The 20,464-nt window shown below is 38.4% G+C and overlaps 1 protein-coding gene and 1 long non-coding RNA gene across 4 annotated transcripts in view; one reads left to right on the forward strand and one right to left on the reverse strand.

Annotated features, from left to right (window-relative positions):
* The window catches only part of LOC115215948 (protein shisa-4), a 70,143-nt gene extending 64,864 nt beyond the window's left edge, over nt 1-5,279 (reverse strand). For all 3 annotated transcript variants that reach the window (XM_029785331.2, XM_029785330.2, XM_036506201.1), the window contains exon 1: nt 5,139-5,279. In XM_029785331.2, coding sequence (XP_029641191.1) covers nt 5,139-5,202 — 64 coding nt within the window. In that variant the 5' untranslated portion in view covers nt 5,203-5,279. The remainder of the gene's footprint in view (nt 1-5,138) is intronic.
* The window catches only part of LOC118764926, a 41,707-nt gene continuing 24,405 nt past the window's right edge, over nt 3,163-20,464 (forward strand). Inside the window, exon 1 of the long non-coding RNA XR_005000764.1 lies at nt 3,163-3,297. This is a non-coding gene — a long non-coding RNA (uncharacterized LOC118764926). The remainder of the gene's footprint in view (nt 3,298-20,464) is intronic.

A 20,464-nucleotide genomic window follows, 5' to 3' on the forward strand; every position in this document is an offset into this window, starting at 1 on the left:
AGAGGGATTTGAACTCAGAAGTCATATTAAACATGGCTGTGTAGTAAGAAGTTTGCTTCCCAACCACATGGTTCCAGGTTCAGTCCCACTGCATAGCATCCTGGCCAAGTATCTTCTACTATAGCCTTGTGAGTGGATTTGGTAGACAGAAACTGAAAGAAGCCCATTGTATATATATATTTGTGTGTGTGTGTGTCCCTGCCATCACTTGACAACCGATGCTGGTGTGTTTATGTGCTTGTAACTTAGCCATTTGGCAAAAGAGACCAATAGAATAAGTACTAGGCTTACAAAGAATAAGTCCTGGGGTCAATTTGTTTGACTAAAACCCTTAAAGGTGGTGTTCCAGCATGGCCGCAGTCAAATGAATAAAACAAATAAAAGAATAATTTCTCTAAAACAACAAACACAAAACTCAAATATCCAAAGACTAGAATTGAGAACTGAGCATGGATTTCTCATATAACAAGTGAAGATACCACTACACCACAGAAGACAATGGGTAGTTTGGTGTACTAATTGCGTGACACTCTATTGTATTTGTATTTAAAATGCCAAAAACTCTCCTGAGGAGTTTTCCCCTCAGTCTTATATTATGTAAATAATGTGGTTGCTTTGTTTCTACTGAAGATATTTTTGCATCTTATTGCGTCATTCACCTAGGGCTACACAAAAGAAAATCACAATATGGAGTTTCACTAGTGAATGACATTAGTAAAAAAAAATCTCTGTGATTATAAACAGGGAAACTAGTTGTGGTGTCGATTGCCTTCCTCTTAAGGTCATCGGGAACTTACTGGGTTGTAGTAATGTAAAAATATTTGGAAGGGTGGGGAGCTTTTAAGAGCTAGAGCTAGAATAGTTTATTCTTTTTGCATCTGCATTAAATCTTTGGGAAAATACATTACAAATCTTTCTATTATAAATGAAATGTATATCTTCATTTGAGGATATTCAGTACAGGTAGTAGCCATTGCATAAGTATCAATGTCTGTATCTACTTTCATTCATCACAAGATTTCATTTTTCATTTCAATAACTATTATAATAGGAAATAACCCAAAACATTGGCTTTTTCTTTTTCGTTATAATTTTGATTTGTGTCTTATACCCCATGAAACTGAGATAATAAAGTAACCATGAGGCAGACAATTACAACCACTTCATCATCATTATCATTTAAGATCCATTCTCCATGCTGGCAAGGGCTGGATAGTTCAATAGGAGCTGGTGATCCAGAGGACAGCACCAAGTTTTACTGTCTGCTTTGGCATGGTTTTGATAGCTGGATGCCCTTCCTAATGCCTAACACTATAAAGTGTGCTGGGTGCATTTTATGAGACCAAGTACCTTTATGAGGTAACTAAGTAACGTGAAAGACCCTTCAATTGGGGGAGGGGTGGTATTGAGAGAGGTGGCCTTGTGCCAGGTGATGGGAGGTTAGGGTATATTTTTCTTTACTGCCCACAAGGGGCTAAACATAGAGGGGACAAACAAAGACAGACAAAGGGATAAAGTTGATTACATTGACCCCAGTGCGAAACTGGTACTTAATTTATCGACCCCGAAAGGATGAAAGGCAAAGTCGACCTCAGCGGAATTTGAACTCAGAATGTAATGACAGACGAAATACCTATTTCTTTACTACCCACAAGGGGCTAAACACAGAGGGGACGAACAAGGACAGACAAACGGATTAAGTCGATTACATCGACCCCAGTGCGTAACTTGTACTTAATTAATCGACCCCAAAAGGACGAAAGGCAAAGTTGTCATCAGTGGAATTTGAACTCAGAACGTAACGGCAGACGAAATACAGCTACGCATTTCGCCCAGCATGCTAACGTTTCTGCCAGCTCGCCGCCTTGATGGGAGGTTAGAGTATAACAGAGGGACAGAGACAGCTGTCTTGCAATACATACATGGCTACCTCACTTGGAAAAAGGGATGAAGGGGAGAGAAAGAGAGAGGAAGAACTTCCCCCTTTCTATATTTTAATTCTGCTACCATATTATATAAGGACTGCAGGGCATGACTGTAATTTGTAGAAGTCTGCTTCCCAATCACATGGTTTCCAATTCGGTCCCATTGCATGGCATCTGAAGCCAAGTTTTGCTTCCTAAAGCCTCGGGCTGGAAACTGAAAAAGAAGCATGTGTGAGGCTGTTTACATTTGTCTAAAGACAACTCAGCAGCCAACATTTCCAATCAATGACTTGTCTGTTGGTTTTGCACCTTCGTAAATGTGTGGACTAAGATACTCTGTACTCGATAAACAAGGGTTTGTGACATAAAAGGGCATCCGGTTATAAAACCATTTCAGCATTAAAAAGATTTTATTTATTATTATTATTAGCGATCCTTCAATATTGGTATCCGAAAGAACATACATACACACACACATATACATACAAGTCTTCCTGTCTCCATGCTACCGATGTTGGCCAAGGGCTGATGCAGCTATGTCCCTGTATCGTTACAGGCATTGCCGGCAGAATAAAAAGATAGACAAAGCCAACCTGAGAGATAGAACAAAAACAATGAAGAAAAACAAGTTTGAATGTACAAACGAGCGGTGAAAACATGTAGCAGAGTTTTCTTGTTTTCCTTTTTTTTTTAATCGCGCGATGGAATGGTGCTTCTGTTTCGAATAAAACAATACACCACATATTCACATATATTTAAATGTTCACCACCCTATGTATATATATATATATTATATATATATATATATATATATATATATATATATATATATATATATATAATATATATATATATATTATATATATATATATATATATATATATATATATATATATATATATTGTTGCTTATTTTGATTATAATCACCCCATTTGATTTATATGGATAATACCATACCAAATTCTGGTGCCTTTAACTTAAGTACCATATTCATCTGAATCTAAATTTTTATTGAACTTATATATATATAGGGTGGTGAACATTTAAATATACGTGAATGTGTTGTGTATTGTTTTATTCGAAACATTATATATATATATATATATATATATATATATATATATATATATATGCATACACACAGCTAGAATACGTGGGGTGCGCGCAGTTAAGGGGGCGAACGAGGGAGCTCTTATGTAATCACTCGAGCGGCTAGAAATAGCAATGGAATCTCTCTCAAATAACATTCCACAGTCATTAAAAAAAAAACATACATATTGTCTAATGTAGTCCAAGAGATGTTTGAAAAAAATGACAAGACGGCCACTGCTGGAACGCCTATGATTACAGCTCTACATGGCCAACAACAAAGGTAAGCGTAAATATAAACATAATAGAGAAATGTCAAGAAACACAAACACACCGTCGGCTCCACCACCCCTGCACACTGAGAGCAACCTTGCACTCAGCTAGAAGAACATCTACATTTTCCCCTTCAAAGAACACTGCAGAGTTAAACAAAGGAAGTGCATATTGGAGATAGTTACAGGTGGAAAGCCTTTGGTCGGGGGCTTACTCGATCAGTTCGATCTTGGGGTTGAATAGTAATAAATTAGTAAAACAAAGGCAAGTCTGCTGGGGAAACAAATTGTCAAAAATAACATGGAACATATATGAGTGCGTCCGTGTGTGTAGGGAATATATTATGTCAAGACTGGACGATCGTACTTATGAGATTACAGCATTCCAATCGTGACCATCACGTCTTTTTATTATTTTTTTGCTTTTGTTTCATTGTTTAATCTTGTATACACGCAAAACCCTCACGACACACATTTTTTGTTTTGTCCTGTACTGTTCGTGTTTTTCTTAATGTAAACTATTTGTGGTTAATAAAGAAATCATCATCATCATTATTATTATTCTCAGACAATGTATCTAGAAAGACACTGTCCGCGATGTCTTTAATAACCATGTAATTTAAAAACAGATTATACTCAGACACAAATTATCAAGGGCTTCCTAGCAGGTGTTCATTCTCTATGTTATTTTATATATTTAGAACTACAGCATCTAATGTATCCCTCTATTTCTCAGACAATAGGATGTGATCTGAGGGGAATTTGACTGTTTTGTCTAGCAGAACGACTGATCAGGCAGAAAACACTCCTCTTTGGTTCGTGTTATTGATGAGTGTTTGTTGTCTAAGTTTGTTTCTAGTTAGCAAACAGTATTATAAATACGTAAATATGTGTTTAAATGTAGGTGTGACGGATGTTAAGGGCGAAAGTAAAGAATACATGCACCCGTTGTTTAGGGTTGCGGTTAAGGGTTTAGTGTTTGGGTTTTTGTTACGCCAAAAAACAGGTGGTGTACGTATTCTTTACCTCCGCCGGATGGATGTCCATACGTGTGTGTTCAGACGAGGCAATAAAATAAGATGTACTTTATATTACAAAGACTTTAATTGGTAAATTTTTATTTTTACCCTCGTCACCAAACTCTGAATAACCATTTAGAAGGAAAACAAGAAAGTAGGGAGTTGTTGCCTTTTGTAAAAAAAAAATTTTTTTTAATTTGTCCCCAAAATTATTCTGGTTAACCATTAATCTTTTGTTTTTTTTGGGGGGGGTAACCCCCCCCCCCGCAATTTCGTGCCTCTTCCATGGATTTTCACTATTACACCTATTTCAGTGACAGGTGTAATTGTAAGACAAATACCGTTTAACTATATGCAAGCAGCCACTACAATCTTTCTCTCTCTCTCTCTCTCTCTCTCACACACACACACACACACAGAAGCCAAAAGAAGATGTGTTTCTACACGCACATTGTATAATTATTGTCTTTAGAAGAAAAAAAATTTTAAATCAATTAAACATGATTGCGATGGCCAGCATGGCCTTTGTTGGAACAGCCAAAACAAAGTACAGAACATACATTATATATATTTAGCATATGTACACAAATAGGGAAATGTATACACAGACGAAGTCGACAAGGCATCACAGAGAGCAGAAATTATAGAGAAGCAACAATTAAGACAACGGAACAGACGACATTTCTCTTAAGATATGTAACCATGTCATTAGAAAAACTGGAAGCGAATGTTTCCTTCGTTCCCTTTCACATGGCATGGAAAAGAAACGGGGATAGTGTTTAGAGCCGTCCCAAGTTTCATTTGTATGGTTTTTTATTATATAATCGACTTACCAAATTGTAGTAAAATAGTTGAAATGATCAACAGAGTAAATAACTGCCGACGCGGTGTGGCCATCTTGGATGATTTGTTTTCTTTCAAGAAAAAGAAACAGAGACAGACAGAAAGAGAGAGAGAGAAAGATTGACAATATAAAGTGTGCGGAAGGATATCAAACGTAGTAAATAAGGCAACCTTATTGCTCCTGCAATGTGCATGCTAAATTAACGCACTATTTGCGAATGTACTTATAGATCCATCAGACATTGATTGTTTATATTTTTATATTTTGTCTGCTTATTTGACATTTTTTTATGCTATTCAGTCTCATATTAATTACGAAAAGCAATACCTCTGGCCTATTTTTGTAAATATGTATTTATATTAGACATATACATATATATTAACACTCATACATACATATATATATATATATATATATATATATAAACAAATTTAGTAGGGTATCATATAGGTATGTACAGAGTTTTCCGAGCATGTGCTGGAGAATATGTGAAGTACAACATTAACTGAGTGAAGTTAGGGCAGTTCTTGCTTCGTTGATGGTTAACAGAAAGGGAAAACATGAACATAATGATATTTTAATGTAGTGTCATTGTCCTGCTGTTGCTGCAATCGCACTTTTATCAGACCTATAAATAGATTTGGCAGAATCGCAGAACGTCCGATAAAAATTAATCGCGGTATTTAGTTACAGCAGTTCCTTGTGTTCATCCTTCCGGGACAGATCGATAACGTAAAATCGGATAGTAAAAGATGAATTTATAGTCCGCTAAAGGAATGCCTCTTAAAGGGGATAGTATTGCACACTGGGTGGAGGCACTGGAAAATTTTATATGGCCACTGGAGCAAAAAGAAACTAAGGGGGCAACAGAAGGACCTGCGCAATTTTTGTTTTTTTGTTTTTTTTGTTTTTGTTTGCCCTTTCAATCATAATCATCCTCATCATCATTTAGCGTCTGCTTTCCATGTTGGCATGAGTTAGACGGCTTCACTGAAACTCGTAAGCTGGAGAGCTTCACCAAGTTCCAGTCTGATTTGGCATGGTTTCTGTGGCTGGATGCCTTTCCTAATGCCAATCACTCCAAGCATGTAATGGGTGCTTTTTATGTGGTTTGAACCCACTTTACATCAGTGATCACTGATTCTACCCAGCCAAGCATGGTGGCCAAATTGCTTCAGATTTTGATGCTGCTAGAATCGCAACATATGGTCCCATTCTCCAATTTGGCCACATACCAGTTCCCTCTTCCTGGGTCATCTGCTCTAGGATCTCCCACATCATTGCCACCAGCCCCTCTCCCATTTTCTCTTCCCAGTTTTCCCCTTCTGCTCATCTCTTGATGTAGCTGCTGCATGCTGTCCACAGCCACCCTGTGATTGGGTAGTGTCCCATGAGACTCCCATACTTGAGAATAGCTCCCTCCCACTGACGCTGGTACCCAGTTCCAGGATCTCGTTCCCCCTCCGGAACACCAATGAACCTGTTTTGTCTCTTTGAAGCTTGAGTCCCAGTGTGGCTCCTCCAACCATTGGCTCTGGTGACTTCACGATCAGCCTGAACACCATGAGGTGACTTACAACCGCTGTGGCAGACACTACAGTCTCATCTACCAAGATGTCATCTATATAGGAATTGGTAGCCCTTCTTATCCTGTCCACCTTTCTCAGGATAGACTTCGGCACTGTTGCCATGATCCTCAGTGCGGAATTTGGCCGGCAACCCAACCTAGTCAAACAGTATGTCTGGCCTTTGTATCACACCAGCTGATACTGCCAGTTTCTTGTTCACATGGAGCTGCAAAAATTCCGACTTCAAGTCAACAATCATTGCTGCTCTTGTCATCTGTCTCCACTTGCTCAGTGTCTCACCACAAACACCAGTCACCTCACCATTTGTGTGGCACAATACATGGCCATTCATCTCCCAAAAGTCCAGTACTGGCCTGACTTTGCCCTTTGTTGGCTGCACCACTGCCATTAGTGGTAGCACTCCGCTCACCACCTCCTCCTTCCACAGGATAAGGACACCCTCCTTAATCCACCTCTCTACCTCTCCTTCAAACTCACACCTAGCATGTCCCTTCAAGATATGATGGTAGCAGCTCAGCCTGTTCTTTGGCATCGGGGTCTCCCCTTTCCAACACCATTCTACCATCCACCACTGACTGTCGAACACCACCCGAAGATCTTTGTCCTCAACAAAGTAAGCAGTACAGTTCCTCACAGAGCTCTGCTCCCTCTCATGTTGCAGACTCATGGTGCATGACACCCTTGCACTACCAAACAAAACCATGTCTCCACCAACACTGATACCTCCAAGGCAGTTGATTGCATATATCCCCATCACCACGTTAATTCTATCTACCACATGGTCAATCACAATCGCCTGCAACCTCAGTGTCATGCCTTGCACCACAATCTCCACATCACTGCTACCCTTACAGCCAATCTAGTTGCCATCAATCACCTGAAAACCACTCATCCATTTCCATTTCCATTTTTTTTATCACCCTAAAGCATGAACATAAGAAGCTTCAAACCAGAACCAAACTATATCACCAGTCTATGACTATGTATAAACAGTGAAAAAACTACTTTCTGGTATGCCATGCCACAATGATGCATTCATAAGAATATATTCAATTATGAATTGGAAGCAGTGCTAGTGTTCTAAACATTATCAAATGCACATACTCAATGCATATGTTTTGCTGGTTTGCTGTGTTTAAGTACCTGGAGGATGACATCATTGCACTGGATGTTAAAACACCTAAAAATCACAGACTTTCGTCTCCATTTCAATTCAGGTACATGATATTGATAAGCCACAAAAATGGTGAAATATCAGTATCCATCATTCCTGAATGGAGCCTGGGATGAGTTGTCTGTCTTGCCTGTCTTTGAGTTTCAGATGTTTTAACATCCAGTGCAATGAAGGGCTCATTCTTCAGGCACTTTACTGCAGTGAGCCATCGAACAAGTAAAACATATACATTGAGTATGTCTGATTGATAATGTATACACACACACATACACACACACACGTGCACACACAAATCCTTCGCTTTATGGAAGTAATGAATCCCTGAAAATCTGACCCTAATTAATCAAGTGAGATTTATCAAGTGAGATTTGCATTCCTACAGATTTATTTGAAAAAAAAAAAAGGGGGGCACAAGAAAACAAAACAGAACAAGCAACATGATCCCTTTCGTACATGGAAATAACATTTTCTAAACATACACAGTACAAAACAAATATAAAAACAAGAAAAACATTTTCAGAGGAATACATTTGAGAATGGATACAAATTGTGGCATAACTACAGATGTATAACCCACTGACTTTGTTGCTTCATAACTTCCAGAAAAATGGATACTTTTTAACGAAATTTTCAGTAAAAATTCGCTTGGATCCTGTAGATTGAGTGCATGTAAAGATTTGCTGGAAAAATTTTTTTCTGAGGGGCTGAGAAGAGGGTTTTTGGAAAATCCACATGACCCAACATTTTCTCCCTTATAACTTTCAGGAAAATGGGTATTTTTTAATGAAGTTTTATACAAATACCTTTCAAATGGTGTAGATCACGATCACAAAGATATTTGTAAGATTGTTTGGAGGGGGCGGGGAGAGGAGTTTCCAGAAAATGGAGTTTTTTGGATCAGATGGCCCACATAAGTCAGAATTTCTCCATTTTGATAGGGATTTTGGTTAATATTTACTTTAGTACCTGGTCACCAAAAAAAAAACAAAAAAAAAACTAGTGCAATATCATTAAACGATATCCATTTTCCTCAAATTATGGGGGAAAAAAATTGGACCTTGTGAATTTTCCGAAAGTCCTCTCCCTACACCCTCAGAAAAGATTTTCCCCGCAAATTTCTTTATAATTGTAATCTATGCCGTTTGAAAAGTATTTATATAAAATTTCATTGAAAAATCCATTTTCCTAAAAGCTATGAGGGAAAAACTCAGATCTTGTGAATTTTCCGAAAGTCCTTTCCTCCACACACCAGTTGGTTTGCGCACATTTTCGTTTTCATATTCATTTCATATGCTGTTTTTACACCTGTTGCACTAGTTTTTTTTTTTCTGTTTCATTTTGGTAACCGGTACTAAAGTAAACATTAACCACCCTTTCTACTATAGGCACAAGGCCTGAAATTTGGTGGGAAGGGGATAGTCTATTACATTGATCCTAAGTACTCAACTGATGCTTGTTTTATTGACCCCAAGAGGATGAAAGGAAAAGTCAACCTCAGCAGAATTTGAACTCAGAACAAGAAGATGGACGAAATACCCATTTCTTTACTACCCACAAGGGGCTAAACACAGAGGAGACAAACAAGGACAGACAAACGGATTAAGTCAATTATATCGACCCCAGTGCATAACTGGTAATTATTTAATCGACCCCGAAAGGATGAAAGGCAAAATTGACCTCAGCAGAATTTGAACTCAGAACGTAGCAGCAGACGAAATACCACTAAGCATTTCCCCCAGTGTGCTAACATTTCTGCCAGCTCGTCGCCTTACAAAATACCACTAAGCATGAAAGGCAAAGTCAACCTTGGCGGAATTTGAACTCAGAACATAGTAACAGACGAAATACCACTAAGCATTTGGCACAGCATGCTAATGATTCTGCCAGCTCACCGCCCCAAACCAACAACAGGTGACCTACATGGTACTCATAGTATTAAGAAAGAAAAAATAATGTATAAATAAAAAAATTAAAAGTAATAATTTCTCTATTTAAAAATAAATTTATTTGAGTGATAGTGGAAGTAAAATTAAAAATAAAAATTGAAATAAGAACAAACTGAAGATAACATTTATCAAACAAAAGAAATAAAATATTTCATATTTATAGATATATGTGTGTGCACATACTAAAACATGCACACATACACATAGACACTGATAGATATCCAGATCAATAGATACAAATACATATGTATACACAGACATGTATGTATACATATGTGTTTTGATGAAGGCAAAAAAAAAAAGACAAACATGCATATATACTCACAGATATTGTTGCTGAAACACATCCATATATGCACATAAACATAAACACAGATACACACATACACAGTGCCAAGAGCACCATCTGAGTGTGATCGTTACCAGAGCGGCTAACTGGCTTCTGTGCCGGTGGCACGTAAAAGGCACCATTCGAGTTTGATCATTACCAGCATCACCTTACTGGCACCTGTGCCGGTGGCATGTGTAAAAAGATTCAAGTGAAGGCATTGCCAGTACCGACTGACTGGCCCCCATGCCGGTGGCACGTAAAAAGCACCCACTACACTCTCGGAGGGGTTGGCATTAGGAAGGGCATCCAGTTGTAGAAACTCTGCCAGATCAAGATTGGAGCCTGGTGCAGCCATCTGGTTTGCCAGCCCTCAGTCAAAATCGTCCAATCCATGCTAGCATGGAAAGCGGACGTTAAATGATGATGATGATGATGATGAAATATATCCATACTCGTATATGCATACATACATACATACATGCATGCATACATAATATTTGCATATAATAAGTAATTGATAATGAACACGTCCATCCAGTCGGCACTACAATACTATGATTACATTTTATCACATAATCGTTGGTCTGCAAAGATAGTACTGGGGATCCGTGAACCTGTTAAGCTGACAGACCCTTCAATATCCTAGGCTCCATGAGAAAACTCATTAAAGGGGTCCTTGGTCGTGGAAAGGCTGGGAATCACTGTAACAGAAAATTGTCGTGAAAGTTTCCTTATTGAGAAAAAAATGTGAATGAGCCAATGAAATATAACAGAAAACAACTTGATAGATCAATTTGCCAAGTTATCAATGCCAAAATGGCAATTATTGAATTTTAATATATCACCATGGTTACATACATACATGTGATATTCTTGGAAAAAGAGTGTTATGCCTAAATATAGTTAACAGTGTGTATTCCCACATTGGTATCATTATTTGAAGTTTCAGCAGAAGATATATCTGGAGATATATCCAGACATATACTGGACAATCAGTAGATGCCTGTCTATTAAATATGTATACATATTGGCGCAGGTGTGACTGTGTGGTAAGGAGCTTGCTTCCCAACCATATGGTTCCAGGTTCAGTCCCACAGCATGGCACCTTGGGCAAGTGTCTTCTCTTATATCTTCAGGCCGACCAAAGAGAAACATTGATCAGGATGGATATGATGCCTTAGGGATAAATGTCAATTACTTCATTTTTTATATATTCTTTTATTTTTTTACTTGTTTCAGTCGTTTGATTGTGGCCATGCTGGAGCACTGCCTTGAGGGGTTTCAGTCGAACGAATCAAAGCCAGGATTTATTTTTTAAGCCTAGTACTTATTTTATTGGCCTTTTTGCTGAACTGCTAAGTTATGGGGACATAAACAGACCAAAACAGGTTGTGTGATGCTGATGGGGGAACAAACACAGATACAAAGAAACACATGCAATTTCAATTGCATACAGATGCACAATTACAATGGATTCTCAAGGCACACTTTATCATAACTTTATCTGTAATGGGTTATCTGTAACCCGTTACAGATAACTTTGTGTGTGTGTGTGTGTGTGTGATCTGACTATAAAATGTTGTCTAATAAGTATACAGATATAGAATCAAACGACTTTTTGAAATGCCAAATAGCACAAATCACATGAAATATTATTACAATACTGGTCAGCTTTAATCAATATGTGTTGAAACGCTTGCACATGTAAAATACATGTACATAAAATGCACATTATATTGTACAAGTTCTTCTCACTCCACCAGAGATTACAAACAAAAAAAAATAAAACGATCATCATCATCATCATCATCATCATTTAACATCTGTTTTGCATGCTGGCATGGGTTGAATGGCTTGACAGGAACTGGGAAGGCTGGGATCTACACCAGGTTCCATTGTCTGCTTTGGCATGGTTTCTACAGTTGGATGCCCTTCTTAATGCCAACTACTTTTCAGAGTGTCCTGGGTGCTTTTATGTGGCACCAGTACCATTGCTTTTAATGTATAGATGTATATGTATATATGTATATATATATAGATGTATATGTGTATATAAGTATATATATATATCTATATGTATATATGTATAAATATATATATATGCATATATATTGTGGCACTCTGTCGATTACAAAGACAAGGGTTCCAGCTGATCCGATCAACAGAACAGCCTGCTCATGAAATTAATATGCAAGTGGCTGAGCACTCCACAGACACATGTACCCTTAACGTAGTTCTCGGGAAGATTCAGTGTGACACAGAGTGTGACAAGGCTGGCCCTTTGAAATGCAGGCATAACAGAAACAGGAACAAAGAGTGAGTGAAAGAGTACAGCAGGGTTGACCACCACCCCCTGCTTGGAGCCTCACGGAGCTTTAGGTGTTTTTGCTCAATAAACACTCACAACATTCTTCTTTAAATCTTCCTTGAGTCTTGCTTGCATTATTCTGGCCTCTTCAAATGCTTCCACTCCACTCCACACTTCTGGTCATCATCTAGCTCGATCCAAAGCAAGGGTTTCTATGTCTTTGGATCCATTCCAAGTGACTTCATGGTAGTCCTTATGCAGTCCTTAAACCTCTTTTTAGGTTTACGCCAATAGCTTTTCCCCTCTGCACTCTCACTATAAAACACACACACACATGCAAGTCTTGCCTTCTGCATTTTTCAGGGCCCTATATCACATTCGCTAACATCTTGTAACTTAATCTTGAAGTGTTGTTTGATTATAATGGGTATCTTTTTTTTTTTTTCATAGAGTGCAGGTGGGAGGGTGTGGTTAAGAAGTTTGCTTTCCCAATGGCATGGTTTCCATCTCAGTTTCCACCGTGTGACACTTTGGTGGTGGTGAGATTTTCTGTATAGCATCAGGGCTACCAAGGGCTTGTGCGTAAAGTGGTAGACAGAAACTGAAAGAAGCTTATCATACATGTATGCATGTATGTACATGTAGGTGTGTGTGTGTGCATGTGTGTGTGTGTGTGTGCATGCGTGTGTGTGCATGCGTGTGTGTGTGTACATAGCTCTCTCTCTCTCTCTCTCTCTCTCTATATATATATATATATATATATATACAAGCAGTATTGCTTGTGCGTTCTATGCACGTGCGAATTAAGCTAAACTGGGATGAAGTTCAATCAAAATTCAATTATTTTGGTTTTAAAATCAAGCATTTAATGCCCTCTATTTTTGCGTTTATGTGTTCCATTTCCTCAATAGGAAGTACGTAGAAGCGTTTCATAAATTTTTGTTGATCAAATAATTGCATTGTTGAATTATTCTTTCAGATCAGTATTTCTCAGGGGAAAGTTTCAGGGAGTTGCTGGTGATGTATCGTGATGATCAAAAATCCGGCCTGCTAAAATTTGGTTAAAGTGATTCAAACTGCAAGCTCAACGCAAAATGGTCACATTTAATTCAAAGCGTTAAAAATATTATGAAAACAATTGGTATGTGTTCACAAAGTCCAAACGAGTAATACGAAAAAACCCTCCAGGCTACATCCTGAAAATTCATTTCTTTGCCGAATCTCTACAATGTTTACGGAGATTCGTTTTTATATCTTGATTTTTTTTATTTTTCATGCAATTTACACATGCTTGTATGCGTGGTGAACACAGTTCACGTCAAACAGCTGATTGAGTAAAGTTCACTATTCAATGCATGGGATAAGGCCTAAACAAACACATTATCGAGTTTTGCACTTGCGAGATGAATTTCGGAACAGAAATAGCGCAGTTCAATTTTCATTCGCCTAAACTGTAAGTGACCCATTTTTGGTGGTTCTACGATTTGTTGGCTAGGAGGAGATGTGATGGGAAGTTAAACACACAGACACACAAGTTGAGTTTTATATATATAGATAAATGGCAATTTCTGTCTGTTATCATCTTGCTGCCTATACCAGTGAACTAATCTTCACAAAACATTGCATGCATGTTAAACTAACATCTAGTTCAATTATAGGCTAATTAGATTTCAATAAAAATCGATAATGGGGCTCCACAGTGGTTGGGCTATTATATGATAAAATGAGGAGGGTGCAAAGAGTGTTAGGTTGATGGAAATATGATGGCGTAATGAGGGAGGCTGATATCAGGGAAAGAGAAAAGACAGGAAGAGTCAGAGAGAGAGGGAATGTGAAAGACAGAGAGAGAGAATGAGAGACACGGACAGAGTGGGAAAGAGGGAATGTGTTCACTGAAGGGATCAGTGAGTTTTAAAACTCTGTTCTTTAATTTTTATATATCAGTTAACACATGCGTTTTAGTGAATTAACTATCGTATGCTCAGGCAAAACTTTTATAATATGTCCAACAACAGATGTAAAACTAACAAGTGCAAGGTAAAGTGTTTTTATATTTGTTTTCAAATCACCAAATTAAGATTTATTAAAACTTTACCGATCTACTGAAACAATAAAACTATAGCTAATGTCTTTCATTTTGTTCCATTGCTAAAACTGTTTTATTCTTAAGACAAATTGAAAAATAACACTCAACTCAAACTAGAAGACATAAGGCTATAAAAACATCCACCGGAGGTGTTTCTTTACATTGCACCTTCAATACTATTCATATGGAATTTTACATCATCTCAAGATTCAAATGGTTCAGAAAAATGTTCAATTCCATCTTCCAGTTTTCAAAATAACCGTAAAGTTTTCCATCGGGTACTACTACTACTACTACTACCACCACCACCACTACTACTACTATATATATATATATATCAGAGGCGACTCTAGGTCATCAGCATCGCTCAGGCTCATCACAGATTTCACATAAGATACATGCCTGCTTGCCTGCTTGAGGAATTTCACGATTTTCCACAACATTTCTAGCCCCAAATGCCTTATTTTTCATATCTATCACTATGTCTTTCTCCATTTCAAAGTTAAGGGTAAAAATAAAGCAACCCTGAAAAACACAAGTGATCTTTACTCACAGACGCACAGAATAACCAGCAATCAAATAACGACGGCAGAGTGCACAACAAGCATCAATGATCTGACTGTCACCTATACTCTTGACAAATGATGTCAGTCAGTTTTTTAAACCTGCCAAGCTTGTTTGTATTAGCCAGAGTTGTTGGAATAATTTTTCATTCCTTTAAGAATATTGTTGAATGGAAACTTTTCATAGATTGGAATTTAAATCCTAATCTCTATAGAAATTTATTGTTTCAAGAAAAAATTGAATTTGAATTACTTTTAATTTTTACGATTATAGATAATAACTTGGCTGTAACTTCTGAGCCCGAGTTAGGCACGTGTGAATGTTGTTGAGAGAAAGTCTGCTACGAATGATATCTTTTGACACAGGGCACCTCTAAGATGACCACCAGATGCTGAACAAAAGTAAATAAAGTGTGACCAGACTGAATAAGCAGAGCCCGAGGTATTGGCTGCAATTATATACTTGAAGTCAGTGTTGGCAGAAATAAAATCAGCTTTACTAAATTTATGCTCAGTCTAAGCCAGAACAGCCCAAGTGCCAGACTCGCCACCTATTATGTATATATATATATATATATATATATATATATATAATGGAAGGTTTACGAAAATCAACAAAAGACGAAGGCAGGTGGAGTACAAACAAATAATGTATTAGTATGGCGCTCAGGAATAGAAATAAAACAAGACTTTTACGTTTCGAGCCTACGCTCTTCGACAGAAAGATACACAGAAAAGAAACAAGGAGAGAAAAAAATTGCGTGTAGGGGCTAACGATCCAACATATATATATATATTATATATATATATATATATATATATATATATATATATATATATATATTAATAAATCATAGGGTAGCAAAAAATATTTTAGAAAAATTCTTTGCTACCAGTGGGCTAGCAAGAATGAAAAATTAGTCAATAGACTATATATTATTCATAGAAAAAATACAGTGTACATTTAAACACATAAGAGATGTCCATGGAGAAGTGGGTGATGATGATGGTGGTGGTTGTAGTGGTGGTGGTGGAGGTGGTATTTGTGCGACACGAATGTAAATCAACTTGCTTGTACCCATCTCTCTCTCTCTCTCTCTCTCTCTCTCTCTCTCTCTCTCTCTCTCTCTCTCTCTCTCTCTCCCTCTCTCCCTCTGGTCGTTGTTGTTTAGCGCCAAGTCATCTCTGATTAAAATGGTCCACACACAATCACACAAGCTGTCCAACTAAATTACTGAAGTGAGCACAACAGTGTTCTCATAGAAAATTGGGCAACAATGTTAATCATATTTCTTGGCTTTGTCATTTTCTTTTGGAGATTGTTTCAAAAAGTGTTTTAACTAGGACTGGCCTGTTTATTTTGAGATATCTAGGAATATAGTGTCTGTGGCACGTAAAAAGCACCAACCGATCGTGGCTGTTGCCAGCCTCCCCTGGCACCTGTGCCAGTGGCATGTAAAAAGCACCATCCGTACGTGGTCGATGCCAGCACCACCTTGACTGGCTTCCGTGCCAGTGGCACATAAAAAGCACCAACTGATCGCGGCCGTTGCCAACCTCCCCTGGCACCTGTGCCGGTGACATGTAAAAAGCACCCACTACACTCACGGAGTGGTTGGCGTTAGAAACACTGCCAAATCGGACTGGAGCCTGGTGCAGCCTCCTGGCTTCCCAGACCCCGGTCAAACTGTCCAACCCATGCTAGCATGGAAAACGGACGTTAAACGATGATGATGAGACTAAAACATGCTTGAAAGATGAGAGGGTGGGGCTGGCATCGGCACTAACCATTCCCACAATAATATTCATCATGCAAGTTGTTTAGCAAGCCAAAACACCAGCATTAACACCACCACATCTTCATAAGTCCAGTGATGACAGGGAAAGAGGCAACAAGGATAGGTAGAGGATGCTATTGGAAGTATTCAGCTTTGACACTGAATACAGGTGGTCATAAGATGATGATCATTTTCCACAGATCTGGGGGAGATGTCGATTTTGTGCCTCAGTTGTATTTTGTTGAGTCTTCATTCATCAAAGTAACAAGAGTGTCCACAACTATCTAGGAATACATCTCAAAAGATAAACAGAAAGTGAATTTGATATTTTTCCGTTTTTAAATAGCTAAAATGGTTCCTATATGATGTAATTGCTCCATGTTCGACTTAGGTTCTCAGATCAAGTCGCATGCTTGGCAAGTACAACTTCAAAATTATCAATGCGTCCTTCTCTTTATCAAGAGGGTAGAGGGTAATTTGAGTGAGGTTTGCTTGCTATTTCATGCACATGATAAAAAGTAAATAAAAAATGTTTGACTGAAACTACTTTCTAAACACTAAAACATTTATAGCAAGCAAAAACAAACTGAAAAATACTTATCAAAATTAAATTTTGAAATTGAAATAAAATTTTTTTAAAAATCAGGATAAATCAGTTTCAAAGCATTCTTTTGGAACTCCAAGCCAATTGTTTGAAAACCAGGATGAATCCTAGTTAACTCATCTTATCTGCATGGTTTGGTCCTTATCTCCAGTTTTTGTATCATTAAGTTGAGGAAAGAGAAATCTTTGCTCTGGATAAGATGCAAGAGTCTGTTACAAATAACTTTACCCTCAAGAGGAAGAATTGACCTCAGTATTGAAAGCTATCATGTCCCTTGCCAAATCATTGCTATTAAAGCTTCTCCTGTTTGGGTGTGAACTGTTTTAAGACTGTGGTTTATTTATAAACACGTAATCTGAGTCACCAGGAAAATTCCAGTGCTTGGGCATGTTGGGCTTGTTCATCGTGGACGATTTTTACAGTGTTTTCCCCAGATTTGAATAACAAAAACGAGAAAAACAAGAGCAACAAGAGCAACAAGACAACCATGAGCAAGAGCAATCACAACCACAAAGGAATGGTCGTCCAACCTGCTAGAAATAATAGCCAGAACGCATTCAAATCACACTACCATCTAAAATATGACACAGATAAAATAGTCCAAGATACAATGTACCGAGAGAGAGAGAGAGAGAGAGAGAGAGAGAGAGAGAGAGAGAGAGAGAGAGAGAGAGAGAGAGAGAGAGAGAGATCGCTGGAATGTCTGATCACACGGCTGTTCAATCACAGCTGACCTAAAACTAAGCAACAACAAGTATTATTACAATAACAACATCGACTTTACACAAGGAAATTATTTCACTAACAGTATTATTCGTCATATGTACATGACTTGTAATTTCAAGGAGTGGAATCTGAAAAGAGGAAATGTTTTACGTCAAAGAATCACCTGTGTGACACACGTGGAAATAATGTAGAGTAGTGATTAAGCTGGATTGAGAATTATATATATATATACACACACACATACATACACACACGCACACACATTTTTATATACACACACACACACACATATATATATACACACACACACACACACATATATATATACATAAATACATACACATGTGTGTGTGTGTTTTATGTATGTATGTATGTACAGACGGACGGACACGGATGAGTGGATGGCAATCCTTCGATATTGGTACAGGACGTCACTCACCCAAACGACCGTTCCTTATAAAGTAGATAAAGAGATGAACCTAAAATAGGAGAATGATGTCTTCTCATATATATACGTTTTCATGCTGATGCTTCACAACCTCTACTGACAGAACACACACACACACACACACTCATACATGCATACACACACGTATGGCAAGATCCAGTCTCTTACAATGTCATTCCAGTCCAGTCTCTACTTTACAATGGGCAGATCTGGCCAGATCCAGTCTTTTATAATGTCATTCCTGTCCAGTCTCTACATTACAATGGCCAGATGTGGCCAGATCCAGTCTCTTACAATGTCATTCCAGTTCAGTCACTACCTTACAATGGCCAGATCTGGCCAGATCCAGTTTCTTACAATGTCATTCCAGTCCAGTCTCTAACTTACAATGGCCAGATCTGGCCAGATCCTGTCTCTTACAATGTCATTCCAGTCCAGTCTCTACTTTACAATGGGCAGATCTGGCCAGATCCAGTCTTTTATAATGTCATTCCTGTCCAGTCTCTAACTTACAATGGCCGGATGTGGCCAGATCCAGTCTCTTACAATGTCATTCCAGTTCAGTCTCTACCTTACAATGGCCAGATCTGGCCAGATCCAGTCTCTTACAATGTCATTCCAGTCCAGTCTCTAACTTACAATGGCCAGATCTGGCCAGATCCAGTCTCTTACAATGTCATTCCAGTCCAGTCTCTAACTTACAATGGCCAGATCTGGCCAGATCCAGTCTCTTACAATGTCATTCCAGTCCAGTCTCTAACTTACAATGGCCAGATCTGGCCAGATCCAGTCTCTTACAATGTCATTCCAGTTCAGTCTCTACCTTACAATGGCCAGATCCAGTCTCTTACAATGTCATTCCAGTCAAGTCTCTACATTACAATGGCCAGATCTGGCCAGATCCCGTCTTTTATAATGTCATTCCAGTCCAGTCTCTACCTTACAATGGCCAGATCCAGTCTTTTATAATGTCATTCCTGTCCAGTCTCTAACTTACAATGGCCAGATCTGGCCAGATCCAGTCTTTTATAATGTCATTCCTGTCCAGTCTCTACCTTACAATGGCCAGATCCAGTCTCTTACAATGTCATTCCAGTCAAGTCTCTACCTTACAATGGCCAGATCCCGTCTTTTATAATGTCATTCCAGTCCAGTCTCTACCTTACAATGGCCAGATCTAGCCAGATCCAGTCTCTTACAATGTCATTCCAGTTAATTTTCTACCTTACAATGGCCAGATCCAATCCCTTACAATGTCATTCCAGTTCAGTCTCTACCTTACAATGGCCAGATCTAGCCAGATCCAGTCTCTTACAATGTCATTCCTGTCCACTCTCTACCTTACAATGGCCAGATCTGGCCAGATCCAATCCCTTACAATGTCATTCCAGTTCAGTCTCTACCTTACAATGGCCAGATCTGGCCAGATCCAGTCTCTTACAATGTCATTTCAGTCCAGTCTCTACCTTACAATGGCCGGATCTGGCCAGATCCAGTCTCTTACAATGTCATTCCTGTCCACTCTCTACCTTACAATGGCCAGATCCAGTCTCTTACAATGTCAGTCCAGTTCAGTCTCTACCTTACAATGGGCAGATCTGGCCAGATCCAGTCTCTTACAATGTCATTCCAGTCCAGTCTCTACCCTACAATGGCCAGATCTGGCCAGATCCAGTCTCTTACAATGTCATTCCAGTCCAGTCTCTAACTTACAATGGCCAGATACTGTCTCTTACAATGTCATTCCTGTCCAGTCTCTACC

Source organism: Octopus sinensis, linkage group LG9 (genome assembly GCF_006345805.1).
Source record: "Octopus sinensis linkage group LG9, ASM634580v1, whole genome shotgun sequence".
NCBI classification, from domain to species: domain Eukaryota; kingdom Metazoa; phylum Mollusca; class Cephalopoda; order Octopoda; family Octopodidae; genus Octopus; species Octopus sinensis.